This window comes from Numenius arquata, chromosome Z (genome assembly GCF_964106895.1).
Source record: "Numenius arquata chromosome Z, bNumArq3.hap1.1, whole genome shotgun sequence".
NCBI classification, from domain to species: domain Eukaryota; kingdom Metazoa; phylum Chordata; class Aves; order Charadriiformes; family Scolopacidae; genus Numenius; species Numenius arquata.
In genome coordinates, this window is record NC_133616.1 from 32,403,563 (window position 1) to 32,430,851 (window position 27,289).

Genomic DNA, 27,289 nt, shown 5'->3' on the forward strand with positions numbered 1-27,289 from the left:
AACGTTTCACAACCCTTTCAGTGTAAAAATTTTTCCTAAAATCCAATCTGAACCTCCACTGGCACAACTTGAGGGTCCTTCCTTTTGTCCTATTGTTTGTTACTTGGGAGAAGAGACAGACCCCCACGTCACTACAACCTCCTTTCAGGTAGTTGTAGAGAGCTATAAGGTTTCCCCTCAGCCTCCTTTTATCCAGGCTAAACAACTCCAGTTCCCTCAGCTGCTCCTCAGAAGACTTATTTTCTAGACCTCTCACCAGTTTCATTGCCGTTCTTTGGACCTGCTCCAACACCTTAATGCCTTTCTTGTAAGTGGGTGGCCCAAAACTGAACACAGTATTTGAGATGCAGCCTCACAAGTGCTGAGTTCAAAAGGACAATCACTCCCCTAATGCATAATAGTATCTTCTCCCTCCCCATGAATATTAAAGGTACTTTCTTATCTCCTGTTTGATACAACACAAATTTGTAAGTCATATGATGTAATTATTTAAAAACAGGAATAAAAAAATACAAAACTGAAAAAAAAATCCCAATTTTTGAAAATGAATTTATATGAACTATTTTTAACTTTTTTTTCTTTTTTTTTATGGTAACTCTGGAATACAAACGACTCAATACTAAGTGGCTATTTATAGATTTTTTTTTTTTTTCCTTCTCTCTAACATGAGGACTACCAAGTACTCTGGCCGTATTAAAGTCCTGAACATCTCAGGTAAAAGAGTGCCTTCCAATGTACTTCACAAACAATAAATGAAGTGCAGAAGAGTTTATAGGACTGATTTGTAACCATATCTTTCATCTCAACCCAGAAATTGGCTGCCATTTCATTTGTTCAAAAGCACCAAGAGTTATGTTCTTCATGGTTTGTACAACACTACATAATAGACTGGTGATAGGGATTAATAACAGAACTATGAATCCTAAGACAATTTTTCTGCTGCTAGACTACAAAATACTATCTACCGCCCTATCATACACAACCCACACTTCAAATCTTAACTGCCCAATATGACTTTCAAAATGTCACTTTTCCTTGTTTCATAATATACTTCTTCTGAAGAACAAAGCTAAAATTTATATCAGCACCTTTACAACAGGATCAGATGCTAGGCTCAAACTTGTAAAACATATAACTATTAAAGGAGCTTAAGCCCTGCTAGTATAATCCACTGATGAATAACTTATTAAATCAGACAAATGCTTATCAATATTTTTATCACTTTATATATACTGGCATTCAACAAATAGTAATCTGATTTGATTACAAGGAGCCTGAACTTTTCTTGGGTAAATGATGACTTCTAAGGCTTCTTTACGGTTCCCTTTGTTTTTCACTTATGAAACTTATTCAATGTCTCTGACTGCAATCAGAAGTTTTTCCAAGGTCACACAGTTGTTTTAGGCTTTTCAGCACACAAACAGTGCTAAGACAACAGATTAGCACAAACTTCTTGGTTAGGAGGAGAAAAGAAATCTCCAGAGCTAGATAGAAATCAATAAAAAAAGAGATTAAAATCTAATATTCACTATATATTTTCATTTTAAAGAACATGTTTAGTCAGGGAAACTCACTCTTGCTTCAGCCTCTTCTTCAGTGTTAGGCCTCATCTTAGCTATCACATCTTCTTGCCTTCCTCACACGAGATCTTGTATTTTGTAATTACACAATTAATGATCTCTATGCATGTAAAACAATCTGCTGTTCACTCTGCTACTGAGACAGAAGGTTTTAATACTGATTACTTTAACATCCCTTCTCATTGAAGTGCATATTTCAAACACAGGCTATAGATAGACATGGAAGCAACCTGTACTGCTTGGATCCAAACTTGAGGGCATTTGGATGTTACCCCTTCGAAGATCTACACAGTCAACTGCTTTCCAGCTCTAAGGCTCAGTCTGTTCTCTGTTGCAGAGACTTTACATTAATTTAACTCTATAAATTTCCTTGCTCCAACACTGTTACACTGCAATGGATGCTCTAAGCAAAAAAGAGTTGGCCACAATTTGAGACTAGAAATCATTACTCATTACTCAAGGACTTTACTACAATCAGCAGTCCATATTTGTCTTTTATTCTTTCTAAACAGGTTAATGAGCAGCTAGAGTAAATTTGAATGGTACAAAAATGAGGGCAGTAGAGGACTGTAATATTAAGATGATTTCCATTTAGTTCCTTTATTGAAGGTGACTCTCACATCTGTTGGTAGCTTCCTCTGCCCCGGGTAGAGTTATTGAGGGCAGAACATGAGGCAGAGACTAATCAAAGATTGTTCCAGGTTGCATCATCCCTTAAAAGATCTGCTGAGGAAAGCACTCTGTGAAAAGTTTGTATCTATATGAAGCCATCTTTTGTAAAAATAAGAACAGCTATGCAGAGGGCTGAGCACTGACTCTCCTGAAGTCTGCTGAAACACAAAGGTAGATAGTCCGGTATTGCAGTACAAGGAAAGGTACATGGCTTGAGCCATCCCTGAAGATAACTGGTATTTTCATTTATGGATACAGTTTCCGTTGGAATTAAAACTTATTTGTGTGGCTACCTCAAATGAATTCTTTATTGTACGTTTCCAGATCACTCCATATTTACAATTTAGATTTTAAATAACTCATAATAAAATGTCAAGTTACTGCAAGAGTACTGCGATCAAAATTAGACTGAGATTGAAAGGGGGAAAAAAATATTTGATTTGAATTATTTCTTGTGTTTAAATTAGTAACATAAAATGCATATATTTAACAGGCAGGAATGCTAAAGTACTACGTTACATTGCGTTAAGTGATTAGAAAATGAGTTTTGGCTATGAATGCTAAAAGTTAACTAGCCTGACCAAATGTGTTCAGCTTTTTCAAAGGTGGTTATTTATCAGCTAATGCTAGCAAAATTTAGGTGGGTTTGTGTGTAGATAAAAATTTTGTCTGTGACATTGATTACACATGACTGAGTAGACCTCAGGTGAACCTCTGGCCTCATTCATGTTTCATATATAAATGGGGTTGTTGCCAAATATCATTACTTGCTCATATATCTCCCGTTGTACTTCATACGAGGATTGCAATAAAAGTGCTGAATTGATTTAAGACTTAACATAGCAGCTTTTATTTAGGTTTTATTGCTTACAAATCTATAGTAAAGTAATTCTATTAGGTGACATTTACTGCAAATCATAATAGTTCGTCTATATTTCATTTATTTGCATAAAATATCTATTTAAAGTCACTAGATCTCATGACATTCAAAATAAAATGAAATTCTGAGTTAAAAAAAAGACTGTATCTCTAATAACTATTACTTTCAGATACATAATATCTAGTCCATTGTCTGCTCTTTTAAGATGCTGCATCTCTCTTTGTTTCTTTCAGAATTGAGATGCAAGGAACTGGGAAGAATAGGTAAATACAATAGGGCTGGAGAGTTTTTTTGAGTGGTCAGTTATGTACTGGAGTTACCACTCCAGAGTAGTGTTTTCAGCAAATACTCTTCTTCTGACAATCTAAGCAAAGTAGTCAGGACATATTTCTTTGGAAAATCTCTCTTTTCCACATTTATTTATTGTGCCACTGCTTTCACATGTTTGTCAGGAATAGTACATATAATAACAACATGCATACCTTTTCTAAAGCTGGAAGTAAAACAGTCTTTTAAGTAATAGAAAGTGGATGAGTTAGCATGAAATACAGTTGTTGCCTCTTTTGATTTTTTTTTTTCCCTACTCAGTACTTACTATATGTATTGGTGGCAATTGTAAAAGATATATCAAGGGTTTTAGTTCTTCATCAGAAATAATTTTCATTTTCCAGTCAATGCATATCTTATTTCTTCCACCATTAATTCTACAATGTGGTCTCAATTATATCCGTAGAAGTGGGAAACAACCCATCCTGACCCAAATATTTCTGAATTAATAAATGCTCTTTATCAATCTGTTATACAGATTAATGCACCACAACTTGCAAGATGATTAAAATGACCCTTTGTTATGGGAATCAGCAGAACCTGAAGAATTTAATTGCCAAAAAGTTCAATGTCATCTGGCACCTATCCTTTAATCTGTTAATGCTGCTGAATATGACTAGTCTTTGTATGTTAGAAGTGGGTGGTAATATTAAATCAGGTTTCCATTACTGTATGGATCTTGCTGTCAGAGTTTTACAGTTTAACCATATTTTGTCATCTAGGCCTATGATCGTGAGGCATTTACAATCCATGTTCTTTTAAAGGGAAGAAGTTAATAGATCATAGCAAGTCATTGTTGCAATTGAATCAAATGAGATGATCACATAAATGAAACTGGTCAAGAGGAAACACAGGCTTCAAACAGTCAGTCAGCAGTAATGAAAAACATGCCTTCTTTTGAACAGTTGTTTTTAACCTTCTGATTAAGGATTTTCCTGTTGCTGTATATATTCCTCATTGCCTTTTGTGATCAGAAAACATACTAAAGACTGAAAGACCTCTGTTTATATTCTGAAAGCTTTCTACAGCAGTGTTAGTTTGGTGAAGATCTTAATTTTCCTTAAATTTTGGTGCAATCATTAAAATTGATATCCATTTTGTCAATGGAATGAGGGAAAAACAGCCTTGTCATTGCGTGCAGATGATTATTAGTTCCCAGTGTTCGTATGATGGGGAAGCATATGGTGGAGGCATCTCTGTAACATAAACCTCTTGCATCCACCAAAAGAAAATGAAAAAATATACGTAATCTAGTCAAAAGTTTATAAAATCAGGAATGAAGAAACTGACTTTGATCTCTGGTCTTTGAATTGCAGGGATATTACATGTACAAATTACCACAGCATCTGAATGAGATCTATAATCCCAGCCAGATACAAGAACAGCAATAAAAACACCACCACCTCTCCTTTGTACAGGGCTTTCACATGGGGTTCTCAAAAGAGCTTTACAATGATAAATATTAGTATTATTCCAAATTTACAGATTGAAAGAAGAAAGAAAAATTCTCATGAGCTACATTGCCCTTCAGTAAAACAGAAGACAGGACTGAGTGCTGACACTATACTTCCTGGAATTATATCAATAACAAGATGAATTAATTTATAGTATTACTAGTCTTATTCCTAAAATTAAAGTACTTCCACTCTTTGGGTGAATGTCATTTATAGTGTTGAATGATGACATAATGTTGCTCTTTCCTATTTCAATCATTTACTTCTGAGCAAAAACTGACAGAAGAACAGAGACTACTGTGAAAGTTTTCTAACCAGAAGCATTACAGTATGTGACAACCACGTAAAAACACCACAAGAAGGTCAAATGTTAAACTGCAGTGCAAATTGCCATTTAGCATTTGTTACAGGCTTGGTAAATACCCCACTAATGAACCAGACCTTTATTAGAGTTCATATCATTAGTGATTAAGCTTTTGCTGACAACCCATTTCCCCTCCTGCACTTCAGCATTATGCTTTACTATCGGAAAAGAATAAAATATTAATGCCAACAAAGATCAGACACTTTGTGTGCTTTATTGCAACTTAATGTCTTTATTGTCTTCTAATTTAAGTAATTTGAACTTTTGTTTCAGTCCCCACCGGCTAATTCAAATACAAATATAAAATAACCTGACAAGCAAAGCTTCTAAAACCAGTAAGTTAATCACATACCATTAATATGATTTTTTTCTTTAGCAAAGGAGAAGACAACAACAAAAACATACAATACCTCATCTAGTTCCATTTCATCTGGACTCTCCCATGGTTTGATAAATTTTCCACGAGACCTCTTCAAAGGCACAATAACTATGTAATAACCTCTGTAAAGTAAAGAGTTGGACAAGAGTGAAGTTGGAGAAAAGTGGTTAGATAAATTGATGGAGTAGGTGTCTGTTCAGAGGAACTTGAAAGAACAGCAGTATGTTGAGAGCAAACTTTTGCATTTTATTATGCTACTGAAGCTTCCCCAACATAGTTGTAAAGATTCACACTCTTGAAACTACATCCAGTGTAAAACATTTGACAAACAAATGGCACTAATTACCTGTCCTTTCACAGAATCACAGATCACTTTTCATGTAAACATATAAATATGCATAAGAAACTTTAATTATAATGTTCAAAAATGCCTACATATTTGACTGCAGTTTATTATTTCAGTTGAAATACAAGAGCCATGGGATACTTGTGACTTGCCACCATCACACTGGGAAAAATTCCCAAACCTCTAAATTGAAACGTATTACCATATATTTAAATCTCCATTATCACCCCATCTTCCCCTATTTTCATGTATAATCAGAATAGTAGGCTAACATAATGTGTTTGCTGATGCCAATACTACTATACATAGAAAATAAAGAAGACATAGCATACACTCCACCCACACACTCTTTACTTTTGAGTATCAATCACCATCAGCTTTATCTACTTAAGTATTCTGTTCACAGTCATAGACAAGAGAGCTTGATGTATGCTCTCTTTACAGCTAGGATTTGCAAATTACATATATCAGTTTTCCTCAGAAACATTTTCCTGAAAATATCTGCCTCCTACCCCCCATGGAGACTAGTAAATTATACTTTCTAGTATAATAGAGATATGGCACTTTCCTTGTTTCCTTCACAAAGCCTGGATACATGTCAGGCAGATCCATAATTTCACATTAGTGTGAGGAAAAAAGCAGAAGAATCACAACAGCAGGACATCTAGGATGGTATAATATACATCTTCTTGATAAACACACTTGTCAAAGAGTCAAGCACTCTCCATCTCAGAAGAGAGAGCAAGAAGCTGCTCTCCATTGTTTCTAGAAACAACAGAGCTTATTATGAAGGTGTCTCCAGCTATCCATTATGGAAGATAATTTTAGTGTCTTATGGACCATCTTCTCTTTCAGTCTGCCATTTTTTACAGCCTATTCAACCTTCTGCAGCATTGACTATTCATTTCACTCACAAAATGCAGTTGTAAAATCTAAAGTAATTAATGAAAAGAGTCTACAGAAAAGGACTTGCTTTACAGTTGATCCAAAACTATCTCAGTCTAAACTGATTCTGTAAACTATCTTTCTTCCATAGCAGTTAACATCATTCATCTATTTTAATTTTCTCTTCTTAATTAAAGATCCTTCCCATAAAAGAAAAGTACCAAAACTTTGGATTTTTACCTACAGTAGTAAATGTGCATATTCATTCATTCTTGTGTTAAGAAATTTGTCTGTGGAAATCCTAAGCTCCAACAGGAGGTGCTGGAAACAAGAAATGTTGGCCACAGATTTTTAACTGCTGCTTACTTGCTCTACTCCAGTATTTAAAAAAAAAATCTGCAGCATGCATTATTATAGTAACAATATGATAAATGATATCCTTTTACACTGATGTTCTTAGTCAAAACTAGTAAAGCTGGTTGAACCTAGATTTTAAACCTAAGTATGTATTTTTAAAATTCTTTGGTTACATGCATAACAAATCCTAGTGAACGCTGATTTATCCATGTATAAAATAACTACAACCTACATACCTTTTCTTTAACAGATGCCTAAGAATAAAGACAAAAAAACAATTGAGAATTGGCCCCTATATGTCTTTCAGACATTGAAGATACATATTCTGGATGAACTGCACAGCATTCTTTTACTTATCCTTTTTTTTTTGCTGCTTAATTTTTTTTCTTTTTATGCTAACAAAGTGTTCATACTTTTTTTTCTTTTTTCAATCAAGGAACATCCAGCATGCAAATGTTACTTTCACACTTTCTTCCTGCATGCCTCCCACTCATAACTTTGATCATCCACTAAGACTTTCAGCACATACAGAGTATTTTAAAGCTGAAAGCACAAATACATCAACAGCAAGCAGAAAAATGAAACCATTCACATAAATATACAGTGCTGCAAATTGTAAAGGACAACAAAGTTCTGTTATTTCTAGCTAACTCCAGAAAATGCAGCATCTCTTGAAAAAAATCTTTTATTATTTGCTTTATTATTTTCTTGTTTGGTTTGAGGAGCTTTTTTGGGGGGAGAAGGGTTAGAAATGGGGGGTTTGCTTGGATATTGCTTGAACTACCGAGTATTACAAAGACCGAAGTCTTCCATAAAACTCTGTTTTTACCTAAGACTTTGCAAAGATGGAACAGATTCAGAAAAACACGAACTGTCCTTTACACATAAACATTGCTTCAGATTCACCCAAAATACTACAGGAAAATGAAGAAATTGCTCACTTGCGATGACTCCAGCAGATGAGATCCATTTTACCTAGCATAAGGTGAGCTCTGTCTGTTCCAATTCATATGCTGTATCACCATCACGCATTGAAATAACGAAAACTACTTCTACCATGTTTAATAAATTACAAATGCTCTTATAACATTACCTTCAATCCCATTACTATTTACCTGTAATTCATTAGAGCAAACCATTAACTGTTTCACCTTCTGTGTAATTAGTATTATTGAAAGATTCTCAGTGTATAGTTCCTCATAGTAAGATAGAGACAATCATGAGCATATAATGCACCTACAGAGGAACAGCAACTGTAAAAATGTCAACATAACTACTACACAAAATTGTTCTTCCCATACAAAAACTATAACTGCAATAATCTTACTTGTACTAGCAAGCATCAGGTAAGCTTTTTCTGTTCAGTACTTAGTTGCTTTGTTACACCTGCTTTCAAGGGTCAAGTCAATCTATTTTTTTTTGTTGCTTTGTTTTTCCATCTCAAGCCCGATCACATCTTCTTAGGAAATAAATATAGAAGAAGGAAGTGCATTATTTGCAAAACTGGCAGTTGGACCCCATAGGTTTAACGTACCTGTCCTGACGCCACTTAGCCTCTTTCACATTTTTACACTACATAAAAGGAAGGGCATCAGCTCTTTTTTTCCACTGCCGTCTTCTGTTATTGTTTGACCAGCCACCCTGCACCTTTGTCTCTCTATGAATGTTCTGCCTCATAAATCTTTTTTTTACTCTTTCCATCTTCAGTCTTCCTTAGCTGAATTTGTTACTGACCACATCTTACTCAATCTAATGATAATGGCTACATTTTCCAGTTTTTCATCCTTTTAATGTCTCAAAGTCATTTCCTTCTTGACCTCACCTGCCTCAAAATCTTCAGTCAGTAATGAAAAAGGGGAGCAGCTTTCTACAAAGCCATCAGTAAAAATTCACTAGGAAGAGGACAAGCTGGATCCACAACAATATTTAATGACTTGCTCATTTTCCTCCCCATTTCCTTTACATTACACATGGGAACTTTATAGACCAACAAGAATCACTATAAGCAGAGCAATAACACTTATTGATTGTAACATGCTTCATGTTTTCTTGGCAAATCTTTATTGTCTAACCTTTCTAATCCCTGCTGACTGTGTGCTGTCAGCTCTTTAGTCCTGTTTCTGTTGTTTAAATCTCCACCGCATCTTTTCCCCCAAAATTTAAGTAACCTCTATTAAATTATCTGCCACATTTTTCAGCAAAATCTCCTGGTTTCTTTCTGGGACCAGTGGAGAAAACCTGAGATTTTTCTTTTAATAAAAAACTTTAGAATTAATTCATTGAAATTAATATAAGTGCAGTAACAATTGTTTAAAATTCCATGTAATTCTGGAATGACTGAGTCTGAGAAATTCAAGGTGTTGTGGAAGGGCAGCTACCCATTGATGGGTAGCTATCCACTCTTCTTGAGAGGATACACTGTTCAAAACACAACTGGCTTCCTTAATCCCTCTTTGCTAGTTGAAATCAGTGATGAAACACAAAAGTACTCTGAGAAAAAACTACTGTCCAGTCTAAACCTCCTCTGGCGCAGCTCTGAACCATCCCCACATATCCTATCACTGGATACTGGCGAGAAGAGATCAGCATCTCCTTCTCCACTTCCCCGTCTCAGAAAGCTGTACAGAGCAATGAGGTCACCCCTCTGCCTCCTCTTCTCCAAATTAGACAAAACCAAAGTCCTTAGCCGCTCCTCAAAGAACACGCTTTCCAGACTTTTCAGCAGCTTTGTTGGTCTCTGCTGGATGCATTCAAATACCTTAACAACAGAATCTGGCATTTGTTCTTGTTAAATTTCATGACAGTGATGATTGTCCAGTGCTCCAATCTAGAGCCCTCTGCAATGCCTCTTGTCCCACACGAGAGTCAACAGCATCTCTCAATTTAGTGTTGTTAAATAGCAGTCCAATATTAGTCCAAATACTATTGCAGAGTGCTCGACTCTCTGTACCATTATCAAGAATAAATCCCTGTTTATTCCACTACTGCTCTAGCTTTTATTAAGAGTAAAAATAATCACCTTTCTGGAGATAAAAATAATGATATGTCATTCATTCACTTACTTTATATTCTCATTTGAAGGTACTTCTGGAAGTTCCACAGTTATCATGCCATCTAAGTTGGTCTTTCCAATGAAGACTGGTTTGGTGCGAAGCACATCTGGTGCCGTCTTTGCTGTCACTCTGTGCTGAAGACCCCCAGCACTATTCCCTCTGTTCGTCAGCACAAATGAATATGATGTCTCTGGCTTCAAGTTAGTGATCAGCTTTTGAGTAGCACGTCCATCAACCTCCACTACCATTTTCCCATCATCATAAAGGATCTAAGTTAATATATAAATTGAAGGTGGTTTTGGTTAGGAAGAGAAGGCAACCGACACTGTCACACTGAATTCAGGAATGAACCTTAGCTATAAATTCAAAATGAAAGTTGCTGGGATTTTAGGCTGTAAGATAGTACTGAAATTCACTACTACAATTAAACTTCTCGCTTTCAGGGATAAAAAAGAACTATATTAATTTAGAACAGTGTAAGACCTCCTAAAACCAATTTCACTTATTCAAATTTAGTAGTTTTGCTTGAACAGAGCATTTATATCAAAACATACTTGTTGTTAAAGGTACCTTGACTTTTTCATTCACACCTCTTATGCAAAAAGGTTTTTGCCACATTTAGTTCATAAAATACTGCTCTTCACTCGCCACTGCCTGAGGTGACACAAGTGATGAAGAATGATGCAGAAGAAATGCCAGCCAGACTTCAGGTTACACTGAGTCTCTTTGTCCGGCTAATGTGGAATAAAAGAGTTGTTATGCAAAAATGTGTTGTTGTTAATGTGAGGAGACAAAAACCAAAATGGTACTCAGTTACAGTCACTACAGAAACGAAGAAAAAGAAGAAAATTACTCTTTTCTTTCACTGTTTTCTCTAAAATATAATAGCAATGAACTGTAAATTAGCAAGGTGTTCATACCATGCATAATAACCAGTATTAGCCTGACTTGGAAACACTGCCACAACAGTGGAAAGCTCATCTTGCAAAATGACTGAATTTAACAGCTTGGGTCAATATTGCTGATTAGTTTGCATTCTTAAATACAGAAATACCAGAAAAACCCACATGTTCAATAAGCCACTTAACCAGGTGAATGATATCCTCTAGTTTATGTGTTTTCTCTCATACAAATGGAAAGTGACTTACTTTGAAAGGCAAGGCTGAATTGTAATTTTCTGGAATTTCCCAGGACAGCAAAACAGAAGTCTTCATTACTGCTTTAACATGAAAATTTTTTGCAAACACTGCTGGAAAAAAAACCAACAATGTATATAAACAACATCTTGGAACTTAGATCTCATCATATTTCTACTGCTACCCAGGAGTATTAGCTTTCCATTTAGGTCAAAACCAACAAGGATTCACTTCTCCTACCTGTTTGCTCATATTCAAATATCACATTTTAATCATTCTCACTCTTATCTAGTGACAACCCAACACGTACATTTTCCTTACCTGAAAGAATTGTGAAGATGTTAGCCAGAACTTGCTTGGCAAGGGACAACTGAATTCTAAGGCATCCAAAACATATTAAGATTTACATACTTTACCTTTTGTGTTTGATGAACCTATTTTTATGAATTGGCCAGTCAGTTTTATTTACAGCTTCAATAACACTGATATCCAAAGACCGATACTCCTTTAAAGGTCAACGCCATAAGCAGACAAATCCTACCTTGATCCACGGGTAGTGTCCTGAACTGGACACTTGGACTATATGGACCAGGCCCTTTGCTTGTGTGGGCACGTACTTTTACATCATACGTGGTATCTGGTTTTAAGCCAGAAAGTGTCATAGTGGTATCAGCAGGAACAACTGGGAGTTCAACTGGCTGGTAAGCAACATTGATATCTCTATACAAGATGGTATATTTGGTGATAATGCCATTTCTCTCTGCCAAGAGTGGCATCTGCCAAGTTAATTGAACTGATGTAGAAGTAGAGCTTTCCGAGTGGAGATTTTGGGGAAATCCACTGGGTACCTCTTCAGGAACAGAAATCTCTTTAACCATCTCCTCCCCAAAGCCCACTTTATTTCTAGCTGAGAGCCTGAAGACGTAAGAAGCTCCTTTGTGAATATCTGTGGCTGTGAAGTGATCTTCCTTCTCTGAGAATTCCATGGTCGTAAATGTATCCATGTCTTTGCGACCAAACTTCAGCCGATAACCCTGCAGCGGGCCAAAAGTGTCCACAGGAGGGTGCCACTGAATTAGAGCCGTGTTCATCTGTGTGTGGCTAATCACAAGTCGAGGTTTGCCTGGAACTGTAGCACAATGTTATTTAAAGATGATAAATACAAACAGAATTGCATGTACAATTCTTGAGGCTAGTTTTAGCAGGAATAGGGATAAATTTTCTCTTCCCTCACTCTTAGTTCCACATATTACCGTCTTATGAAAGAAATAATGTCTGCACTATAGTCATACAGTATAATGAACTACGATAGTAAAGCCATTTACTGTTTGTTGTCCTCTTCCCTTATTTCTAAATACAGAGAACATTCAGAGGTATAGGACTTAGGAACACAACTCAGGAAGTAAAACTTCAAACATACATCTCATGAATGGTTCTGTCTCCCTTACAAATCCTTGCTTGTAAAAAAAAGAGTATTGTCATAAGCATTCATTGATTTAATCCAAAGCACATTTCTGTCATTCCTGTAAATGGAAAAATAATTAATAATAATAGTAGTAATAATAATAATGGAAAAATTACAAATTTCTAGATGTCCCTAACGTAACTTTCGCCATTAATAGTTAAAATGTGGTAGAAGGGGAGTTAGATCAACCCTGTCATCAACTATCGTTAGTACATATGATAGAACCCTATCATTCGACTTTCCATACACAAATCACCTCAAGCATGGGCTGTTTCAGCTTGTAGTGGTTGCACAGTTTGGAACTGAATTTCTTGATTGTCCTGTATTACTGCATACGATTTACTTTCCAGCATGGTCTTGCTGCGCTTGAACTGGATTTCTTTTGAGGAAGACTAAATTAGAAGCTCCTCTTAACCTGCATACCGGATACACTAAATCCTTAATTGGGATCTATTGGTCCAAATTGATGATTTGTCTTTCACAGAAGTTTAGACTGTAAGTGTGGTGAGAATATTCAGTCTAGAGGCTTGAATTAGCCCAAATTGAGGGCTTATATGGTGTAAATTTTTGAAGTCCCAATATCAATTGCTCTCATTTACTGTCTATTTTCTTTATATATTTTTATTTATTAATTCATATTTGTCTATATATATATTTCATTTATATTTTCATTAATATTTCCATTTCAAAATAGTCTATTACAATGACTTATTTGATAATGAAGCTTATCCATAACTATTTAGAAATTTGGAGTTCATTGTGTATTAATGCCTGACAGGTCAAGAGACTAGAATAGCCTTGGGAGTAATAGTGCCAAGATAACATAGTCTTCCATGAAGACTAATTAGTTCCATCAGCATTCAAAGCCTTCCCATGTGAATGTAACTGCTGCACTGTGAGCTCTGGTTACTGTATTTAAACACTTCAATGGATTTTATTACTTATCTTCAGTTCTCAGGCACCCAGCAAATCAGATTCTTATTGTCAGAAATTCCAACTACCATTCCATAATGAATTAGGAATAAGGAGGGAGAAATGGTATGGCTTGAAGAAAATTCTGCATTTAATAAGCTCTTTTCTCATTATATCTGTCGTAAGTTGTGACATTGCTTCTAATTGCCTAAGAATTATAGCCAGTTTTTACATAATTTTTCCAAATATCCTTCCTTTTAAATGTCTAGTTCACCTGCAAGTATTATTCCCAGGAATCATGTAAGTTTTTTCCCATGCTTTCTGTTGCATAAAGAATATCTCTCTGACTAGTTCTGACTTTTCCTCATTGATTATTACGAGCCTTTATGGAACAAAGAAAAGGCTGTGAAGGCCTTTTGCAGGCCATATTTTTCTCTACATTATAACTATTACTGAAACCAATGGAGCATATGAAAGAGAAGAGTCCACAGAAATAGAATAATACCTCCTTCACCTTTCTAGAGGAGAGACTGCTGGAAGATGTCACTAAATTATTTTTGTGATAAATTGCTTTTCTTTTCTTGTGGCAGACCTCACAGTTAGAAGTATTTTTTAACCTTTGTGGTAACTACAGAGAAAGAAAGACAGAAATTACCACTTGTTCTTGATTGGAACACGGGAACTAATTAAGCTTAATTATGATTAAAATGGTAAACAACAACAGTCACTCTTTTATTTTTAATATGGAGCCTGATTTTGCTAAGTGTTTGAACTTCCTTTTTGTTAACTTGCAACTATTGATAGAGAAAGAATATGTTTTACTCTCTCTCTCTTTATCTCCAGATAGCTTTCAGTTAACATTTTCTTTTAGTGTGATCACTTGTGAAAATTAATCTTGTGGGACAAAAGGCAGGATTTTGTGCAGTCCAATGTACGGTAGTGTCATGGAATAGCTTTATCTAGAAACTTCTGATAATAATACCTGAATTTTCCATGAGCCTGAATGAAGTGAAATTCTTCATGAAAAAACATATTCTCTGATCTAGTGAAGTCTACCTCCGTCACTACACAGCAAGATGTTCCTCACACACCCATTTGCAACAGTCATTACACCAAACAGTTGTAATGGTATGCCATAGCTAGTAGAAGATCGTGCAAACTGCCTTTGCCAAATTACCTGCAGTATACTTATTTGTTTCTGTTAGCTTCTATACAGTACACTGTCTTAATGTAAATTTTCTCCTCTTAGCTGAAATCTGTATTTCAAGAGTGCTGTCCAGAACAGAGTGTAAATGCCAAACAATGGACAAGCTATTGTGCTATGAGATTCTTCAACTACTATTACCCAGAAATTAAAGGTCTGATTAAATTTTCCATAAAAATTGTATTATATCACTGACTAGTATGTCTTAATTTTTATCAAGGTCTTGTTAATCAATCACATATTTTGTAACTTCTGCCCCAACTAATTTAGAATTTTCAAATACTTCAACTTTGAAATGTTCAGTAACATTTTTTTCTTCCATCTGATTTCGAAAACTAGGAAAGGAAACTGAATATAAGACAAAAACACACTCTGGAGTGAAAATATTAATTTCATTGAGTGACTTCACTAATAACTGCAGTTACTGTCCTGTAAACTTACTTATATTTGGTGAATCTTTCCCATCTAAAAATGTATATGATGCCTTTATATCACAAACTGGACACAGTCAACTAGTTACCTATCATCTAAATACCTTATGAATAGTAAGCTTCTCCAGAAAACATTTAGATCTTTATTCTCCTTTCATATCTCTGATGGATATGAACTCGCTCATTCCAATACAGCTGCACCTGACTTAAACCTTTAGAAATTAGACTAGAAAGTCAGACCTTTCTTTACTTTACTGTAGTATTTGAATACAACCTTTTTAGGAAAAAAAATACTAATCAAATGGAAACTCTCAGAGAACAGGAGGGTGTATTTCACACCTACAAGCTTCTGCTATTAATGCATCATTCACCTGCCTGATGTATTCTCATAGAAAGATGGTGAGCCGGAAATGCCTGGTACTGACTATATTTGTCTCCTTTTTCAAAAACCTGCGTATGAATTTTCCTTACTAAAAAAGTTCAACCACAGCAAGCTGTAACAGCAAGTGCAGAGTTGTTCATACAACCTGGAATGTATGAAGAAGCAAGATGGTAACTAGCTGTTATCCTAGAGAACAGGAACAAACATTACTTGTCCACAGGGTGAAGCAAACATCAAGAACAGTATAATACATATTACATTTACAGGCATGCCTCTGATTCTCAATTGATTCTCAATTCTCTTCAGTCACTCAGGGTTTTATGGGACATGGGATTTCCTCATCTTAAAGTGCTGAAGGTTTAAGTTTTGCAAGCATAGCTTATGTTTATGTCTAGAAACTAACCAAATCATAATCTATATAATTGTGTTTATTTACATTGAGAACTGAACTTTAAAAATAATAATGGATTGAGTGTCTTTTTTCTTAAATCAAGTTCAAATACAAGTGAGAAGTATATACCCCTTTTTTTCCCAGAGCATGAGAATTCAGAAAAGATAAGAAGTTGGAGGGTAAGCTTCAGCATCAGTCAAGACTAATGACTAGAAGGTACTCTAAAATCTGAAATGAAGCTATAGCATACATATAGCCATCAAGACTGAGATTTTTCCAAAGAAGCTGATGAGACAAGTTTCTGATATTAGTAGAAGATGTGCTTTACATTCAGTGATTGTTTTAAAAACTGACTCAATCAGTATAAATACAAATACATAAGCCTTTTGGACTTTATATATTAGCATAAACAATACATTGCTATTAAGAGAGCTTGTAACAGTGCTGCCAAGGTTTCCATGTGATTGTAATGGAATATCCTTAACAGTTACACTACAAAACTCAGAAAATTAACATCTACAGGCTGTGAACACCTGTAGGTGAACACCACACGAACTAAGGCTGTGGTGGTATCATTTGGTTAAGCTGTGCCACAGGGAACCATTTAAATTTTAAAAACTTGTTCCTCATCTAAAAGCAATTCAGTTCACGCCCATCAGTGTTAACTGAATCAGCTGAATTAGTCATGCAGTCAGATACCCTCCATCTACTACCACCTGTGATCAAATGCAGACTCAACACAGTGGCATGGTGTATTTTGCCCCCGTTTATGCTTCAAATCACCACTGAAGCAATATGGGTTTCAGGGTTTCACAGGCTGGACTTTCATTTTGTTTCCTAGTTCTCTGCTTTAATAATCACTTTCTTCTGAGGTAAGCTGTGACTGTCATACAGATAGGTTCTTTCAATGATCCTACTGACATGCAGAAGAATTGCCACTCATAAAGATCAGGAAAGCCCTTCACAAGTTTTTCAAATATTCTTCTCAGCTCTGAATTTCTGGGTTTTTTTCCTCTCCAAGAAGACATCTTTCAGAATGGAACTGCTACTAGAGAGTATAAAGTCAAGTATTGCATTTTGGCCATACCTTGAACTGAGAAAGGGACGAAGAGGGACACTGGTTCTGTTTTCATCTAAATAAAAGAAGGGCCAAATACTGACGCAGAAAAACTTATGTCCTATAAACACTTTTTACACAACAAGAGATTTCCAAATAGTAGGAGCAACACACTGGCAGAAAAAGTCAAAGGATTTATTCAGAGATTAATGGGTATGTGAGTATTACCTGCACCAGTAGTAGATACAAGTTTAGGCTTGCTGCGTGCTCCATCACCTTTCGTTGTATAGGCTGTCACAGTGAAGGAGTATGTAGTTTCAGGCTGAAGCCCAGAAATTATCATTTCCTAAGATGAAATAAAACAAGAACAATTTATTAAAGATAGATCTTTTTTCCCAGGAGAGCAAGGAATCCATCAGACAAACCCTGTATATTACATAAAGTGTGCCCACTTTTGTGCTACTGGCAGTGACAGCAAGCATTTTGTGAGCACCAACAGACTGTTCTGTGTAAAAAAACTTCACAATGCAAGATGTTTCACTCACTTGAGCAATAAAAGACAGCACACTTCTAAATAGCATGCCTCAGGCAGTTTAAGGCACAAGGCCAAAGGCTCCATGGTGAATAAAGTGAAATACAGTGAATAAAGCCTTCTGAAATACCTTGCCTGAGGAATACTACTCATATTGTGAAATGCATGCATATGTAGACATGAGAAACTCTGTTTAACTTAAATCATTTATAGGACATCACTGATATAGTTACAAAATGCCTAGTAAGAAGAGTGTTGCATTTGTATCCACATTTTGTAAGAAATGATGGTTTAGCTGAACAAGAAAGCCTTGTTACTTTCATAAGACTTTCATTGCAACCTGTGTTGCTGGTTAGATTGTGCATCTAAGTATCTCAAAATACTTCAGAAACAACTCACTCTTCCGGTGTAAAAGAACTACCTAAAACACCGTTAAAAATCTTGTCAGTGATTAAATCTTAAAGCCCTCGAATAAACGACAGCAACTACAAAACAAGTAGTTTTTCAGCTAGTACAAGTGAATGGGAGCAAGATCAAATTAAGTGTGGAAGCTAGGGGAATCTTTTTACATATGCGTGCACATCATCCTCTGTGTACATACATATGCGGATATTCATATCCTCTGCACATACATATGTGTGCACATCATCCTCTGTGTATATACACATAGGATGATGAAGGGCCACTCACCTGAATTGAACTAAACTTACATCATGCTATAAGGGCAGCCAGAGGAATTTAAGCCTTGACACTCATGATATAAATAAATTTTATATGCAAATATAAAAGGACAGTATTTGGAGGCAACTGACTGGCCCAAAGTTCCCAACTCATCAGCTTCCAGTCTGTAACCACTGGACTACTAGTTTGCATTTTCGCATGCCTGAATGGATTTGCACTAAAAGTCACTGCTGCCCGAAAGATGGTATATTTATGCATCTAGAATAAATAGCAAATGTGCAATCACACACCCCTCAGATGCAACAACCATAAAAGTTAATATAAAAATTATGGGTCAGACTATCCACAGCAAATGGATTTTTGAAGATAGTGGGTATGAGCTCAGTACAGATGTGATTAGAATTCAGCACTGTATTTACAGTCAGTTATTAGCAATCCAGAAATAACAAGGTAATGATCAGAATGACTGGGCAAAATAGTTCAAATAAAATAAAAACACATTAAAAAAAGCTACAAAACCCAGCCCTCCTTAAACTCTAGCTCAGAATTCAATTGACCCTAAATGACAAAATCAGTGAGATAGACGACTCATCTTCATAAGGAAACTGCACCTGATATTAATAAAAAAGATTTGTAAAAGAAAAAAAATAAAATAATTGCCATGCTTTTAAACAGTGATGATATTAGCCTCATCTAAAACAAACTACTTCATGGTGCAAGAGATATGATTGCATGTAGTGTTGTTGTTTAAAAATGTGATTTGGATACAGCAAACACTATTACTTAGGCATAAACACTGTACTGATAGCATACAAAACACATTTATCAAATCACCAAAAAGAAAGCCCAGCTGACTTCAACCTTCATCTACACAAAAAACTTTAACCCTAAAATGAATACAGAAAAAACTGACTATTGCTAAGCAACGCTGAACCACTTTTGTTTTATTTTTCTAACACCTTCTTGTAAAAAGGAAATTGTGAGGCAAAGTTAGTGACAGCCATCAAAAAGAAGAAAACACAAACCAGTTCTGTACATTTTGGCATCATGCTAAACCCCAGAACAAGCAAGCAACAGTAACCCCCATTCTCCCTGGGAAAAGAAAGCAATAAAAAAGTGTCATAAGGGAAAAACCTTGATGTTAGGAGCATGCGTTTGTGGAAGTGACCAAAAAAAAAAACCACCAAAAAAACCCCCCAAAACCCAAAGAAAACTCAAGAAAAAAATAAAAGGTGTCTACAAGCAAACAAGTTAAAAAAAAAATAAATCGCAAACCCAACACACACTGCTTTCCTGGCCAGTTAAAAACTACTCACATGTTCAGTAGCATCATCATATTCCCACTGTTTGAGAGTAAACAATGTTGGAAGGAAAAACAAAAGAAATGAAGAGATTTGTAGCCTGGTTAAGGTAATGTTTTCTTCTTAATAGTAAAATAAATATGAAAGATGTCTGGAAAAATCATGTACAATTTGACTTAATCTTGTAGAATGATGTAGAATTTTGTTAATGAAATCAGGTCAGACACTTTTAATTTGATTTCTGCTCTCCCTAAAAAGCAGCCACTTCTCTTTCCTTGAGAGATGAAAGAAGTAATGAATCCTTTTGTACAATGTAGTAATATTTTGTAATAGATTATACTAGCAAAAGCTACCAAGGCAGAATTCAAGGCCACCTGGTTTATTTAATCATGTTACTAGGCTATATGCTTGAGTACCCTAAATTAATTCAATGCCTTATTTAAATTAATAGCAAGATTTTTCAGTCTTGAAACTTAACCACACTGATCATTTACCATCAAGGTCTTCATACCTGCAGAAGCCCTGATCATATGTATCATAGAAGCATGATAGGCAGGAATGAGTGGCAGGAGGAAAAAGGAGTTGACTATCCAGATTGAACCAATGGCAAACCGGCAGGTCAAATTCAAAATTCAAATTCAAAAATACCATTTTTGTCTTTATGGTATTTGGGCTCCAATATCTCATCCAGTCTCCTGTTTCTGACCTTCTAGTAATTAAAAATAATTTAAACTACCACAACACAGAGGTTGAGAGTGAAAAATCTGTGCAAGGAAGAGGGGAATCAAAGTCCAGCAGCATCTCCTTTTTCTTTTCCTTTTCCATCTCTCCTCCCTTTCCCCTTTCCCATCCCACTTCCCCATCTGTTTCCATCTCTCTGCTGAATTTAAGCTGTAAGGACACTGTGTTTCACAAAATAGGTAAGTAAGTACATAGAGATAGATAGGCAGACTGGCAGGTAAAACTGCAACAAAGACCTCCAAGGACAGAGACAATACTTTGAGAAGAGGGTCATCAGCAAAATGCAGTTGTAGGAGACCTGTGTTCAAAAAAAGTATCTGCAGAGCTGAAAATTAGAACTAAGATTGGAAGAAGAAACTAAAGAAGCCAAACCCCATTTATTTATTCACATAAAATGCTTAAGAGGCAAATTAAAGTCTTTATGCTAGGTTGATAATTTCTTATATTTCCAGTCATTCCAGTCACAAATTGAGAGCTAGCAGTGAGAGGTGATTCCACCAGTACCAGGAGCTTTGGGAATCTTCAGTTTTATAAAGCACTAGTGTATTCCACTCAGTAAAATCCTCATTTAGAAGTTTTTTTAAACTTGATGTGATCGGGCTTTTGTTTTTAAAATAATCTATAAAACAGATGGGAAATTTTTCAATATAAGTAACCCCATACTTATTTAAAATAAGCTTCTCATTTTATTGCACAGTTATTGATATGAGTAATGACAAGTATAAACATCTCGGTTATTCCTAAAGTTGCACTAATAAATCAATTTCCTGTGAAATGTGTGGTGAGGTGGATACACGCCAATGACAGAAACACTGTCATAATGGGCTAACACAGGCTTCTAATGATTCTAGGTTCTCCACTGAAACAAAAAAATACTGGCAGGTGGATAAGGCAGTGTACAGTTTGCTACATTGACTGTGACCTGGCTCAGATCTCCCTGATGCTTTAAAACTTCAGGGCATAGGTACAGGGTGAAGTTTCCAGGTTTGAGGGAGCCATCAGTATTAGCACAGCTTAGCATTTAGTTGCACACCTATTCAGAAAAGGATGCCCAAGTTTGGACCAAGAACCTTTATATGTGAGTATTCTGAAAAAAAGTTGCTAAAATGGAGATAAAAAATGTTAGCTGGTAGGCTGAAATATAGAAAGGAAAGAAAAGGCAGTTCTGGATAGCTGTCTGGTATACTAAATGTTTTCACCGTGACCTAGAAAAGAACATAAATTGCCCTAATTACCTGTGCATCAGCCAGCATGATGTCCTTCAGCGCAGGTTGACCCTTTGGCTCTCCATTTTCCATCCTCACGTAGTGGACCTGGTATCCTCGGATTTGACCATGCTGCTTATTGGGTACAGGTGAGCGCCATGACACTTTAACAGCAGTAGAGTTGACAGCCTCTACCTCGACTTTGCGAGGAGGACCACTAGGAACTGGAACAACATCATTGGACAGAAGAGAATTACAGGCACCTGTCCCACCCATGTATTTTGCTTTATTTTTTAAAAGGGCAGACTCACTATGTTTTCTTTGAAGAATACAAATTGCTCAACAAATGAAAATGCTCAACCAATCTGGTCTACCTTTCAGTGAAAAGATCAAAAAACATGACTGATGCAAAAAATGGAAGAAAAAAGAGTATTAGAGAAATAGAAAAACATGTAAAAATGTACAAAAGCCAAGGAAGATGCTTTGAGATTCAAAGCATTATAATACAAAGAGATATTTTAATCATTGAAATAATACTACTGCTACTACTAATAAAACCAGAAAAGATTTAAAAAAAAAAATCCCTTATTTTTGTTTGCTAAGTTCTATGTCTCATTTTTTTTTTAATTTTTTTTTATTATTATTATTATTATTTTATTTTTCAATAGTATAAAAAGGAGGCTGATAATAGGGCTGTCTTCTGTCACTTTCAAGTATGGAAGAAAAGAAAAAGTGTGGAGCATCAGTTTTCCAAGATCAAATACAAAATTAAAAAAAAAACAAAACCAAAAAAACCCAAATCAAAAAGCACTACATGGAACAAGAAAGCTGTTTAAAAAAAAAAAAACCAAAAAACAACCAAAACAAAACACAAAAAACAAAAACAAACCTGAAAAAAAGTTCATAGACATAAGTGTTTAAAAATAACAATGACTGTAAAATCAAGGAAAAGGCAGCAAGATTTTTCCCCTGAGAGTTATTTTTATGTTAAAGGAGGAGCAAGAAGTGTATGTATGGGCTCAAAGTGGCAGCAGAATCATGTCACTCAAAAAAAGTTATTTTCTGTTAAAAAAATTAAAATACCAAATATAAAAATGGTGTAGAAAGGACAAGTCTTTGACTAAAAAACTCAAAGGGTGACATTTTCTGTGATTTGGGAAAAAAGAGTAGCAGAAAAAAATACTGTTAGGTTATACAAAAGACAGCAGATCGACAGAGAGTCATAGAGGTGCAAACTGATGTAGTGGAGGCAACATACCATCTTCATCTGTCCGAATCAATACTGCTAAGCTCTCTGGGCCAGGTCCAACATCAGTGTGGGCAGTCACAGAGATCCGGTACTCAGTCCATTTTTCCAGCTGTTCCAAAAGGTACTGGGTACTGTCCGAGGAAATTCCCAAAATTTCATGGGGCTTGACATCTTCTCCATCAATCCCAATGTACTTGATGGAGTATTCAGTGATAATGCCGTTCTGTTTTTCCACCGGTGGAGGTTTCCAACTTACCAAAATGCTAGTGGAGCTGGGGCTTGTGCAACTAATGTCTTGAGGAGGAGCTGATGGCTCTAATTTCAGTAGTGGGTTAAAGGAGGATTTGAGTGAAAGGATAGGAGTGATTGAAAAAAATGAACAAAAGAAAAAATAAAAATAAATAAAAGACAACCAAATGAAAATAAAAAATAAACCAAAAAAAGTAGAAACTTGAAAAAGCAAAACGTCAGATAATCATATGCACCTTGGCTTATTAACATGAGGAAACTGAAAATGAATAGACCAACTAAATGGTGAAAAAGGATGTAGGGGAAATACATGAAAATGAAACCTCAAAATAATATTACCTACCTGTAATTAAAATTCTTCTTGAAATAAAACAAAAACGTGACACTTCTATGATTACTGATTTATCCTTAGAATCATTGCAATTACTGCAAGCAATAATAGTTTAAATGACGTGACATGTATTTACTTAAAAATTTGGACACAACCCCTTCAAGTGGGTTTACTTTCTTTGAGAAAAATTATCTTTTTACAGAACTCCTAAAAACTTGCAATAATTGCTAGAAATTTCTCCATAAATTGCCATTTTTGTAGCCTCCCCACTCTTATAAACAAATAATTATTTTTTCAGGGTTTTTTTTTTTTTTATAACTGAGTCTGCCTGGCCCAAGTTAACAACAAATTACATTTAAATGGAAAGTGTTTGCCAAAACATTTATTGTAGCCAACATACTAGGAGCATGCAGTCAATAGAAGACGAAGAAAGTTTTAGTCAAAGATTTACCTACCAGGAAAAAGTGACAGGCTTGTTGATTCTGACTGTAACTTGTACTTACCCTAGATCAGCTGTCAGTTTTATTTTTTTAACTCCTCTTGGAGACACCTTTGCTAGCAAAGAATTAAATCCTACCAGTAATGTAGGCAATTTCTATAGGAAAAAAAATTCTACTCCCAAACAACGTGTCAAGAAAGCGAGTATTCCTTTTACAAATAGACTTCACAAGCTCAGCATATCAGAATGGTGAGAAATTCTGACTTTGTTTCATCTCTTGTCACCAGCACCAATCTTCCAGAGCAAAAATGCTCACCTTTACTGACTTTTACTCGAAGGAGTCTGTTAGCATATTTACCTTTTCCGGGCTCCAGAGCATTTAAGCATGTATGTCATTCCATTGCTTTCAGTGAGGCAATTCAACTGAAAGTTAGGTATGCATTTATGTGCTAAAATGCACTTTGACTTAGCAAAATCTATGCTTACTAACTGAGATCATTAGAGCACCAAAAAAGGAGCCATAGTTCAAATTCACTAGCAGAAACAGTGTATGAGGACTTCTTTCCTATTTCTGCCTTCTCTCTTGTAAAGAAAATATAAATTTGGGGTGTGAGATCTTTATGGTGCTTTCATTTTGGTTTTTTAGTCTACTATTTTCTTCTCATTTCTTAAGGGAAAAAAGAAACACAAGGATTTCTGGTACTTATACTATGCAAATCAAATAAAATTAAAGCAACAGAGAAGGCGCAGGGCCCTGCTATAACCTACTGCATTTACACATGTATCTCTTTGTTCCCTATGGCTCTTCTAGAGGGATCAATGGCTTTTTACTCAGTGTGGTACACTGTTCTTTGGAAGGGAAAACAGGAGGGAATGTACCAGCATTTCAACTAAGTAGGGGAGGTGGATGGGGGTACAGATGAGAATTATTACAATTGGGTTTTATTTTTAAGGCTAATTCAGTTCAGTAATCAAGTATTCAAAACCTGTTGGTCCCCTTCTACCACCAACTTGCGCAGGAAGTAAAATACAAGTAAAGTGTTCCTTAAGGGCCTTATATGTAAAGAAATAAATAGCTGTAGCATGTTCCTCTGAAACCAAGATGAAAGGCAATAGTGTATTCTCATGAATATTGTGAGTAAAGACATAGAAGTTTATTAATTTTTAATCCATTATACTCCGAAAATGCAAATTATTGTATTTATGTAACTAAGAATAATCTGTAGCCTACTTGTGCAACCAGTTTTATTAATGTATACACTTTTTTCTTAAAATACACAATTTTTGCAAAAAAGATTTTGCAATCTTTTCAGCAAATAATCAGGGTCTGCCCACTGAAATTAATTGGATTTTCCTACTATCTGAAAACATAAGGCTGAAAAAAGCATAGCATATACTTATATTCAAGAAGGGGAAAATGGCAATGTACTTATATTTGGAACATGCAACCTTGGCCCTTAGATGTTTATTTTGTATGCATAGTCTAAGCAAATTTCACCCACTATAAGAGAATGAGCATTCTAAATAGCTGAAATGCCTCCCAGAACAAATAAATACCTTTTTCTTCATCACATTATTGATTCTGGATTACTAAAATTAAAAGGTGCCTTGCCACTCCCACTAAAACTATCCATGTGTTATATAATTGTCTTTTGTGCCTATTCCAAATGCCTTAGAAATGCTTCAGAAGCACATTTAGCTTTGGTTAAAGGTCTGTATTACTGTATCTCCAGACACATTAATTACTATTAATATAGAACAATAACAAAGAATGATGGTGTAATCACATCTGTCATGACTGCAAATTAAAAAGTTTCATGTCAATTGAGAATTGGAATTGTCTGTTTCGAATAATATTACTTTAAGAAAAGGCCGTTTAATTTAAAGCAAATAGAAACATAATTGCACTAAGTTTTAAAATTACACAGAGTAATGCAAACTGTCAGGAAAGCATAACTTATCAGGCAAGAGTAGAGCCTCTGAACATCATCCTTGAATATCTGATTGTTTTAATTAAGTCTTAGTTTAAATATTTTAAAATGTATATATAAAACCCTGACAAATTTATGCATCTCATTTGCAGACAAATGTGATGAGTTTCATGACATCTTTTCCATAAGTATACAGTGAGAAACCAATTTTTGTACTGGGGTAAAAAATGACTGAACATCATAAAAAGCCAACATTAAAAAAATCTAACTTAAAAATGGAATGATTAGCTACTATAGAAGAACAATTACGAAGAAATTTATAGTACAGTTTGAAATATTCAACCTGATCCACTCTAGAAATTTTTTGCACTTCAGGGAGATCCTTCAGGAACCTAGTATCACAGGAAATCTGCAGACTGGGCAGGTGGAATTTTATGGGAAGAGGGCTATTATTAATGTACATCTATTACATGTTAAAACATTTTATCTCTATTATAACTTAAAATAAAATATTATTATGACAGCATAATATTGCCTAAGACACCAGTTTACAGAGTTTTTTTCTAAACTATGTAAAAGCCACTCATATATTAAGTTGATCACAATACACCTACAAAAATACATACTTTAAGCATTCTTTTGTTGTATTAAACACCACAAATGCTGTATTTTTATAATTTTGGCTTCTTCTCTGTTATTGCCTCTTTGGACTACTGAGGTTAATCTCTTTGAGAAATACAACACAAGGGAATAAAGTTAGCAAGGAAAGACACCTACTTGACTGCATGGTTCTCGCTGAGATTTCTGCTGTCGAAGCACCCAGGCCTTGTGGAGAACGTGCAGCTAGACGGAATAAGTACAAGCTGTTTGGCCTTAAGCCTTGCAGGCGATAAGATGTAGTGGGTTCAGTGGAAACCCGTTGCTAAAGATAGGCAATAAGAGAATTTCTTGATTAATATTCAGAGTCTCTGAATTCCATAGGTTGGCTATAGAAGAAATGCTTTTATAACCGCATTGAAAAAAATTTAAATTCAAGAAAATAAATCAGAACACAATCAAAATAAACCAAAACAAAAATGAATACATTACTTTTGAGAAATACACATTAAGTAACAGTATTTTTTAACGTCGACAGCTTAATGGGTGAAACTCAGAGTCAGAAATACTGTTTGACTGTTTGAGGAAGTAATAGCTGTGTATAAAGTATAGACAATAACACATGAACAAAGCCTTACCTATAGTTAGCTCTTATGATAGTGAACTAGAGGGTTTAATAATGTATGTAATCTTGGGTTTAACCTTGTAGTTAAATTTGTGTTCAAATTAATAAGAAGCAAATTCTTCTCAAGTGTAAC

The 27,289-nt window shown here is 35.3% G+C and overlaps 1 protein-coding gene across 1 annotated transcript in view; it reads right to left on the reverse strand.

Moving 5' to 3' along the window:
- The window catches only part of PTPRD (protein tyrosine phosphatase receptor type D), a 284,383-nt gene that overhangs the window by 92,039 nt on the left and 165,055 nt on the right, over positions 1–27,289 (reverse strand). The window contains exons 12-20 of the mRNA XM_074165861.1: positions 26,712–26,856; positions 22,994–23,299; positions 21,766–21,959; positions 19,805–19,831; positions 17,504–17,621; positions 11,975–12,562; positions 11,446–11,546; positions 10,307–10,566; positions 5,688–5,778 (exon numbers count right to left, since the gene is read on the reverse strand). Coding sequence (XP_074021962.1) covers positions 5,688–5,778; positions 10,307–10,566; positions 11,446–11,546; positions 11,975–12,562; positions 17,504–17,621; positions 19,805–19,831; positions 21,766–21,959; positions 22,994–23,299; positions 26,712–26,856 — 1,830 coding nt within the window. The remainder of the gene's footprint in view (positions 1–5,687; positions 5,779–10,306; positions 10,567–11,445; positions 11,547–11,974; positions 12,563–17,503; positions 17,622–19,804; positions 19,832–21,765; positions 21,960–22,993; positions 23,300–26,711; positions 26,857–27,289) is intronic.